Source organism: Entelurus aequoreus, linkage group LG01 (assembly GCF_033978785.1).
Source record: "Entelurus aequoreus isolate RoL-2023_Sb linkage group LG01, RoL_Eaeq_v1.1, whole genome shotgun sequence".
Classification (NCBI taxonomy): Eukaryota; Metazoa; Chordata; class Actinopteri; order Syngnathiformes; family Syngnathidae; genus Entelurus; species Entelurus aequoreus.
The window spans coordinates 98,961,073-98,971,072 of record NC_084731.1 but is presented as its reverse complement, the minus strand read 5'-3'; the positions used below and the strand labels follow the sequence as shown (position 1 = coordinate 98,971,072).

The 10,000-nt window shown below is 38.5% G+C and overlaps 2 protein-coding genes across 2 annotated transcripts in view; both read left to right on the top strand.

The window, feature by feature from the left end:
- LOC133660009 (actin-related protein 3) overlaps window positions 1–9,217 on the top strand; it is a 9,671-nt gene extending 454 nt beyond the window's left edge. The window contains exons 2-12 of the mRNA XM_062063025.1: window positions 90–145; window positions 2,923–3,047; window positions 3,124–3,234; window positions 3,376–3,471; window positions 3,554–3,661; window positions 3,733–3,876; window positions 4,016–4,189; window positions 4,267–4,359; window positions 4,427–4,552; window positions 8,673–8,756; window positions 8,829–9,217. Coding sequence (XP_061919009.1) covers window positions 90–145; window positions 2,923–3,047; window positions 3,124–3,234; window positions 3,376–3,471; window positions 3,554–3,661; window positions 3,733–3,876; window positions 4,016–4,189; window positions 4,267–4,359; window positions 4,427–4,552; window positions 8,673–8,756; window positions 8,829–8,924 — 1,213 coding nt within the window. The 3' untranslated portion in view covers window positions 8,925–9,217. The remainder of the gene's footprint in view (window positions 1–89; window positions 146–2,922; window positions 3,048–3,123; window positions 3,235–3,375; window positions 3,472–3,553; window positions 3,662–3,732; window positions 3,877–4,015; window positions 4,190–4,266; window positions 4,360–4,426; window positions 4,553–8,672; window positions 8,757–8,828) is intronic.
- A 152-nt stretch (window positions 9,218–9,369) lies between these two features.
- LOC133660016 (transmembrane protein 182-like) overlaps window positions 9,370–10,000 on the top strand; it is a 9,584-nt gene continuing 8,953 nt past the window's right edge. Inside the window, exon 1 of the mRNA XM_062063037.1 lies at window positions 9,370–9,857. Within this exon, the coding sequence (XP_061919021.1) occupies window positions 9,579–9,857 (279 nt within the window). The 5' untranslated portion in view covers window positions 9,370–9,578. The remainder of the gene's footprint in view (window positions 9,858–10,000) is intronic.

Sequence of the window (10,000 nt, the reverse complement as noted above, 5' to 3'; positions counted from 1 at the left end):
CAACATTATTTTAGCCGCCTCCACCTACATCAAATTCCGGAAAAAAAACCTTTTTATTCTATTTAAAGATTGATCTTGATCATCCGTAGGTACACGAAGCTGGGATATGCTGGAAACACGGAGCCACAGTTCATCATACCATCATGTAAGTAAATACAGATGAAAGAGCTACGGTTTGATGACATCACCGTGCTGTTTGATCTTAAACTGGTCTTTAACTATTAACCCTTGTGTGGTGTTCGGGTCTGTGGGACCCGTTGTCATTTTTTTATTAAAAGAAAAATGATACAATTAATTAATTTTTCAAACTGAGACTCACTTTAGGCTGTGAAGAACATATGTCAGAATACATAATTAATGACCACACACCATACACCCCCCCTACACATTTCTATTATATATAACATGTCCGGGTCCACTGGACCCGAGGCTAATAGAAGTGTGGAAATTGGTGTTCTGTGTACCACACGTACCCACCCACCCACACTGTGTGTGTGTGTGTGTGGGTGTGTGTTACGGACAGCAAAGCCCTGTCTCTGTTATTTCACTTTACCTTTTTCTAGAGATGTCCGATAATATCGGCCTGCTGATATTATCGGCCGATAAATGTAATATAGGAAATTATCAGTATGGTTTTTTTTATTATTGGTATCGTTTTTTAAAAAATTATTATTTTTATTAAATCAACGTAAAAAACACAAGATTCACTTACAATTAGTGCACCAACCCAAAAAACCTCCCTCCCCCATTTACACTCATTCACACTCATTCACACAAAAGGGTTGTTTCTTTCTGTTATTAATATTCTGGTTCCTACATTATATATCAATATATATCAATACAGTCTGCAAAGGATACAGTCCGTAAGCACACATGATTGTGTGTGCTGCTGGTCCACTAATAGTACTAACCTTTAACAGTTAATTTTACTCATTTTCATTAATTACTAGTTTCTATGTAACTGTTTTTATATTGTTTTACTTTCTTTTTTATTCAAGAAAATGTTTTTAATTTATTTGTCTTATTTTATTTTATAAATTTTTTTAAAAAGGACCTTATCTTCACCATACCTGGTTGTCCAAATTAGGCATAATAATGTGTTAATTCCACGACTGTATATATCGGTAATTAAGAGTTGGACAATATCGGATATCAGCAAAAAAGCCATTATCGGACATCCTTGCCTTTTTCTGTGTTGATTGAGCTGTGTTGAAGCAGCGAAAAAGGACATTATGTTAAATGAAGAGTTTCTGTCTCTGATAGTTGATATAATAATGTAAGTGCATCATTAAGCCTACATGAACTCCATGGTGTTCAGGGATGAATAGTCTCTTCTATTGCTATTGTACTATTTTTTCAGCTATAGTTACATTAATCATTAGTAATGGAGCAGCCTAGTTTTGAATCATATTTCTCGGCAGTCCGACTCAATAGGCTAATTATATAATGGAAAACAAATTAAATAATTTTACTTTAAAAATGAAAGCTACACGCTTGATCTGTTGGCTTTGCACGAGCCCTTACATTAGGTTGTTGTCGCCCCCAAGAGGACAGTGGTGATTGATTAATTGATTGATTGATTGAAACTTTTATTAGTAGATTGCACAGTACAGTACATATTCCGTACAATTGACCACTAAATGGTAACACCCGAATAAGTTTTTCAACTTGTTTAAGTCGGGGTCCACGTAAATCAATTCATGGTACAAATATATGCTATCAGCATAATACAGTCATCACACAAGTTAATCATCAGAGTATATACATTTAATTATTTACATTATTCACAATCAGGGGGTTGGGATGCGGAGGGGGTTGGGGCAGGGGGGTTAAGTTGGGTTGCTATCAGCATACTTCAGTCATCAACAATTATATCATCTGAGAAATGGACATTGTATCAGTGTAGGTCTGACTTCGTTGGATATGTACAGCATATGTGCATCGGTCCATGTCGTTTTAATGAACATTGGATGGAAAATGACAAATACAAAACTTTGGATAAATACCTAATCCACGTGTAGCCTGCAGCAAAGTATGCAAACAGGAAATCCAGTTTTTCGCAATGGGAGAGTCGGATCTCTCGAGTCATATGAAAGGTAAGCCAGAGAGATTACTAGCCCTACAAGTTAACGAACGTTAGCTAAAGTTTTGTTTTCTAAACTTTTGGTACATGCTAGACCTAAACTGTGAGATCAGCGCTAGATTACATGTTAATTACGGACAGTTATTGCGAGCTATGAAAGGGAAAAAAGCGAGCGCTTGTCAATGATAAATTATAATGTTAAGAACTTACCTCAACTAAGAATCGATTTGTTATCATAACCAGTTATAAGGCTAGATATGCTTAATGAAAGGTGACTGAGGTGTTGTGAAAGAAACAAAATATTTTCCATTAATGTATTATCCTTATATTAATGTGCAACAGTTTTGTTAATAAATGAGTGAAATTGACATTTTGAGGGTGCGTGTATTTATATCACATTATGCAGTTTAGAAGCACAAATACGGTGTGAATCAATCCGTGCTGTAAGTAAGAAAAAGAACAAGAAATGTGAAAAACAACACAAATGGAGACGCGTTTGCAAACACGAATGACATTGAATAGTCTACAGAAACACTGCTTCATTTTCTATGCCCCTTTCAGTTAATGATAACTGCTGCTTCAATGTTAGGCTTAGGTTTTAGCAGATTTTCCGTATTTTTCCTACAGACAGCATTTGGTGACCTAAAACAACAAGGCTATGGATTGATTCACACTGGTTTTCGCCTTTTGAAGGGTACTGGAAAATGTATCTTGGAAGTCCTTAAAAAGGGCTTGAATTTGGCCATGGAAAAGGTGTACGTACCCTGTATTTGGTTATGTTGCCGAAGTTAGGAACTGTAATTAAACTTTTGTATTTGATGTTCTCAACTGATGATCAGGCATTGCAATCAAAGAGTCAGCAAAAGTTGGCGACCAGGCACAGCGCAGGATGATGAAGGGCGTTGATGATCTGGATTTTTTCATTGGAGATGAAGCCATCGATAAACCATCATATGCAACAAAGGTGAGCTGTCCTTTTTGCTATGCGTAACATGATTGCCGACCTCAGCAGGAAATTGACGTGCTTTTATTTTTCCTAGTGGCCAATCCGCCATGGAATAGTAGAAGATTGGGACCTGATGGAGAGGTTCATGGAGCAGGTCATCTTCAAGTATCTGCGGGCAGAACCTGAAGATCATTACTTCCTCTTGGTAGAATCCCAATTTCCCATATTAAGCATAGGACTAGACCAATAAAACAATATCAATATATATCGCAATAGAAACGGATATCCCATATCGTGATACAGTTTTCAGCCATATCACCCATCCCTAATGTGTCTCGCCCTACAGACGGAGCCGCCATTAAACACACCAGAAAACCGAGAGTACACGGCAGAGATCATGTTTGAGTCCTTCAACGTCCCCGGCCTCTACATCGCCGTTCAGGTTATTGCTTTTTGGGAATATATAGGGAGCTTGACTCTAATTAATACAGATTGTAAGTTATAATATTGATTGTGGTCACCAGGCTGTCCTGGCGCTAGCAGCCTCCTGGACGTCTCGACAGGTGGGCGAGCGGACTTTGACCGGGACGGTGATTGACAGCGGCGATGGCGTTACACACGTCATCCCAGTGGTGCGTTGACCGGTCATGTGCTTGACTAGTTTCACTCAGTTCCCGCCCTTATTCTGTTTCCCTGTTTGCAGGCGGAGGGCTACGTCATCGGCAGCTGTATCAAACACATCCCCATCGCCGGTCGTGACATTACCTACTTCATCCAGCAGCTGCTGAGAGAACGAGAAGTGGGGATCCCGCCTGAGCAGTCGCTGGAGACGGCTAAAGCTGTCAAGGTCGGTTTTACTTCCTCATATTTATATGGGTAGCGGAATATGTCATTCATTGCTTCGGGCGTCCACAAGAGGGCAGTAGAGCTACAGCCTTTGCAATAAAGAGAAAGCTGAACATGATCTACTTCCTTGTGCATTGCAGGAACGCTTCAGCTACGTTTGCCCTGACCTAGTCAAGGAGTTCAACAAGTACGACACAGACGGGTCCAAGTGGATCAAGCAGTACACAGGCGTCAACGCCATCACCAAGAAAGAATTCCAGATAGATGTCGGCTATGAGCGCTTCTTAGGGCCGGAGATTTTCTTCCACCCTGAGGTGCTAGCACTTCTATTTGAGAATCAGTTGCATTCCCCCCAAAAGACGACGTTTTAAACCACTTTCCTTTTGCACAGTTTGCCAATCCAGATTTCACACAGCCCATCTCCGAGGTGGTAGATGAGGTGATCCAGAACTGCCCCATTGATGTCCGCCGTCCGCTCTACAAGGTGTGGAAAGGCACCGCAAGCAGATGATGTGCGTGTGCGTTGTCCTAATTTGTCAACTGTGCCGCAGAACATTGTGCTCTCTGGGGGATCGACTATGTTCCGAGACTTTGGCAGGCGTATGCAGAGGGACCTTAAGCGGACAGTGGACGCACGGCTGAAAATCAGTGAGGAGCTGAGCGGTGGCAAGTTGAAGGTAAGACACAACTAAGGGCAGTCAGTGTTTATTGCATTGTATTTCACAATATTACAACTATTGAAATAATTTCCATAAAGGTAAGGTGTTTGTGAAAGTGAGGCACTGACCAAAATAGAAATTAGATTATTTAAACTGTTTATGGGGGTAGATGACGTTATTAGGATGTCCCGATCCAATGTTGGTATCAAAATGTCACTCACCGACATCAGCAAAAACGGATTGAGTCTCCAATATAATCGTCCTTCAGCACGTTTAGTTGTGCAAAGCTCGTCAGCTCGTTAAAATCTAAATGTCCTCCAATATCACACAAAGTTGGTATTTTCCTGTATTTTAATAAAATAATTTGCAAAAAGGTAAACTTGGAAGGCTTCAGGCTAATTTGAGCCTAAGAGCTACACAACATCTAAGCACATATAGGGTGTCCCCCGGATTGACAATATACCTTTGGTGTTGGGGGCGTGGCTAGGAGTGTGGTGAGGGCGTGGCCAAACTGACGACATACATTTTGCATATTCAACGTTGATGCATATATTTAAAAAGGGTTAAAAATGTTATTCATACATTTAAAAACATATGTGTTATTATTAATTAGTATTAACAAACCTTTTTCTACATTATATCGTTTTTCTCTATTTTTCATTTGTTGTTGCCTATTGTGCAATGTACTTTGTTGGGAATTTTTCAAGTTTTTAGAGACTTCTCCAATCCTTTTAGTGACATTTTCTTTACTAAAAATGACAAGCATTAAATCTAGCATCTTTGTCTGGTGTTATTGAAGACTACTCGTTTTTAAAGATTCTTTACTTCTGTTGCTCCATGTCCGCGACAAACGGCGAGCGTTGCAGTGAGCCTGACGTTACACTTCCTTTGTGCTGCTGATCCAACTGCATTTTTTTCTTCCCAAAAGCCGCTTCCGTCCTCTTAATATTTGCCGTTTTGTAGATCGCTGTCTGCTGGTATATCTATAGCATTGGGCTAAAAAAATTTGAAAGCCGGCTGCATGTAAGGTAACTATATACAGGACTGTCTCAGAAAATTACAATATTGTGATAAAGTCCTTTATTTTCTGTAATGCAACTAAAAACATGAAAATGTCATACATTCTGGATTCATTACACATCAACTGAAATATTGCAAGCCTTTTATTATTTTAATATTGCTGATTATGGCATACAGCTTAAGAAAACTCAAAAATCATATTTTAAAAAATTAGAATATTTCCTCAGACCAAGTAAAAAAAAAAGATTTACAACAGCAAAACAAAATCAAACATTTGAAAATGTCAATTATTGCACTCAGTACTTGGTTGGGAATCGGACAAGCTAACCTCCTCCAACCTCCGAGGACAAAGCTACGAACCATGGGAGACCGGGCTTTCTGCTCCGCCGCTCCCAGTCTGTGGAACGCTCTCCCTGACCACCTGAGGGCACCACAGACTGTGGATGCTTTCAACAAAGGCTTAAAAGCCCTTCTTTTAAAAAAAAAAAAAAATTTTTTAGATCTGTGCATACTAGCTATAGCTATTTGGCTGTTCTAGTTTTTGTTTTTATTTATTTCTTTATTGTTTTCTTTATTTTATTTTATTTTTTTAATACACTGTAGCACTTTGAGATTGTTTATTCAATATAAAGTGCTTTTACAAATAAAATCTATTATTATTATTATTATTAATCCTTTTGCACAGATTACTGCATCAATGCGGTGTGGCATGGAGGCAATCAGCCTGTGGCATTGCTGAGAGGTGTTATGGATGCCCAGGATTCTTCAATAGCGGCCTTTAGCTCATTTGCATTATTGGGTCTGGTGTATTTCAGCTTCTTCTTCACAATACCCCACAAATTCTCTACGGGGTTCAGGTCAGGGGAGTTGGCAGGCCAATCGAGGACAGTAATGCCATGGTCAGTACACCAGTTACTGGTGGTTTTGGCACTGTGGGCAGGTGCCAGATCATGCTGGAAAATGAAATCATCATCTCCATAGAGCTTTTCAACAACAAATTATTAAATTAAATATGAAGTAAAAATATACAATAACCAAAAGCGTTATTTAAAAGAAAAGACGTCAAATAAAAAAAAAAAGACTGCCAAATTTGATATAAAAATTTAAATGACATTGACAAACTAACAAGAAATAATAACAGTGCTATGTTTAATAAAAAATAAATGTTAAATGCCAAATTTAAAAAAGATTTGCAGTGCCATATTTTAAATAATAATACAAAACTGACAGCACTGACTTAACATAAAATAATAAAAATTCCCCCCAAAAATAAAAATCTATGAATGCCAAGTTAAAAAATAATATGACCGTGCTAAATTTACAAAATATAATACATTATGGTATCCAATTAAAAAAAAAAAAGACTGTGACTATATAATGAATTATAGCGCCCCCAAAACATTTATTACAAGAAATGACAGTGCCAAATAAAAAAAATTAAGTAAATGAGTTCAGCTTCTTTTTAATCAAATTGATGATCGCCAAATGTAAAATAAAAATTGAAATGACTGGGGCAAATTAACAAAAGAAACATAAATGACAGCAGTAAATAAAATAAATGACAGCGCCATATTAAAAAAGATATATTTTTTAATAAATAACACTACCAAATTTAAACAAATTAATAAATAATTTACAGAAACAAAAATATATATGTCTTAAATAAAAATGTAAAAGACAGCACCAAATGTGTATGGTGGTCTGAATGTAATTGTTGGGTACCGCCACAAGTAAATGTATTGTAAATAGGGATGATACTCGAAACCGGTTTTCCCGGTTGTTTGATAAGAAAAGAACCGAGTCCTCGGACTCGAATCCCTTTTTGAGAACCGGTACCTGTTATCGAGACCACTATAGTAAAGGAAAAGAGTTGATACTTTATTTGAATCCCGTCCCGACCAGAAATGCTCCGCGTGACATCACAAGAAATGGAGTCATATAGCTCAGTCATTAAGCGCAGATAGGGAAAGCAGGAAAACAATGGACGGGAAAAAGCGCTTCAAGGTGTAATAAAGTTCAAAACAAAAGCTATAATCCATCGAATAACTTTACTGAGAGATTTGAGCAGGGTAAAACACATGACCAACACTTTTACGACCAACCGGAAACATAGCAACCAGGCTAGCAACGCACCTCCTTTACGGCAGCTGTCGCAACCTTCTTAAAACAACCGCAGCACATACATATATATACAACATATATCTCCCTTTTTTAATATGTGTTGTCTGTCTAATTATAAATAATGCAGACAAGGCGTGTTGGCTGAGTTCTTGACGTTTACTTTCACAGCGTGGCAACATGCAACACTTTTCGGGGCTACCGCGCATGCTCGTAACTCCCGTTGCATGCTGGGTAGTGTAGTTGTTGTATTCTCTAGCTCTTTTTTTAGCTTTAACTTTTCATTTTTTAGCATTGTAACCACATTTGCAAATAACTTTTCTCTTCATAGAATTTTCTTTCAATAAAGAAATAAAGTGCAAAAATGTCAAAGCATCATAACAAACAGTTATGTCAAATAGCAGCAGAAGTGCACTTTTTGGAGAGCTGTATTATTTTCAGTTTTGTGCCCAAGGGACTGATTTTATTTAACACTATATTATTATTTATACACCTATAGTGATCACAGAGACAGCTTGTTTTTGTGTTACTGTATATATTTGTTTCTCTGAAAAATCCCACTTAATATACTTTGGGTAACAACAGTCAATATTTATTTATTTTATTTTATTTTTTTAGGTGGGTAACAGTCAATATTTATTTATGTATTAGATTTTATTTTTTTATTATATAATAAAAGTGAGCTTTTGTTAAACCAAATATTGTGTGTTTTTTTCCATATACAACAACCTATCTAGACTCGATAAGAGAATCAATAAGGAATCGGTTCGATAAGAGGATTCGATAATAGGCTCGAACTCGATAATTCCTTATCAAACATCATCCCTAATTGTAAACCCTATTAAAGTTTTCTTCCAAACTTTGGTTAACAACTTTTGGATCACAATTATCAAGAATGTTTCAAGCGTATGCAGGAAGTGAACAGTTTCTTCCTGATCCCGATTCGGTTCGGTAGAGAGTTCTATTTTAGAGTTCTAGCTGTTTTTTCCTTTCCTTACAGCCAAAGCCCATTGACGTGCAGGTCATCACGCATCACATGCAGCGCTACGCCGTCTGGTTCGGAGGATCGATGCTGGCGTCCACCGTAAGTATAAAATAAAAAAAAGATTTATTCAACTTGAGTGATTATTTTTTTACATAAACATTGTTTTGGCAGCCCGAGTTCTACCAAGTGTGCCACACCAAGAAAGACTATGAGGAAATCGGGCCGAGCATCTGCCGTCACAACCCCGTGTTCGGAGTCATGTCTTAGGGCCCAGCGCAGCTGGAGGGGAAAAGGATGAAGCGCCATACGACCTCACGCTGTGGCGGTCACATAAGCCTTGTGGCTGTGCGAACCAAACAAGCAACATCCTCCATCAATTAGAAGGGACAAGTGAAGAAGACTCCAATCTAGTTTCCTGCAAATAGTTTAATAATCGCTGGTAAATGTTTAATTTCTGCGTGGCAAACATCCTTACAGGTTTGTAACCTTCTTACTCAACATGTGTCCCAACACTTCGCTTGTTGTCTGCCAGGGGGCTAAATAAAAGATGCGTCATCCAATGGTTGTCCTTCGAAAAATGTTTTGTACCAGAATACTTCATTACGGCTCGTAAAATATGACCAAATCTACCATGATTACTGGAAGCGGGGGGTAAAAATGCATCAATAATCTGTGTTGTCTAAGATTCTGAAGAACCACGCTCTGATGCGCAGTGGTGAGTCTTTGGTGATAATTATCTTTCAAACTTTCTTTTTGCTGTCAATCACATTTTGATCATGTAAGAAAAAAACAGATTAATGTATGAACGTGCATTATGACTGTTCTAATAAATGCTAAGGAGATGTTTTGACACATTTCTCTTTATTTTCCATTCAGTATGTCGTTACCCCTCCCTGGTCTGAAACTGATCTCTTTCAACACATGCTGTCAGCATTTATTTCCGTCCCTCCACTGGCTGGTTACCCACTGAGAGGAAATCCTATAGCTGTGCTCCGAGTCCGAGAACACATGGAGGCGACCGTCGGTGTGTTGGAGCGACGCTCTCTGACACGGAATGAGAACTTAAATGTGCTTCTCTTCTTCGCTTTGTTCACCGCAACATCGGGAGTCCTGTCCACACTGTTCTCCTGTGGGACTGACTACTGGCTGTTGGGGGCTGCTGAACTCGGTGACGCCGAAGGTGTCCCAAGAGATCCTCAGGTACAGTGCAGTACTTTATAGACCCTCATGCTACTTCCAGTGGTACCTCAAGAATGTTTTGATATCAGATCTGTCTCTCGGCCAATTGTTATGCTCTAAAATTGCATGACAAAAATTGAGTTACAAGCACCCACGCAGTTAGT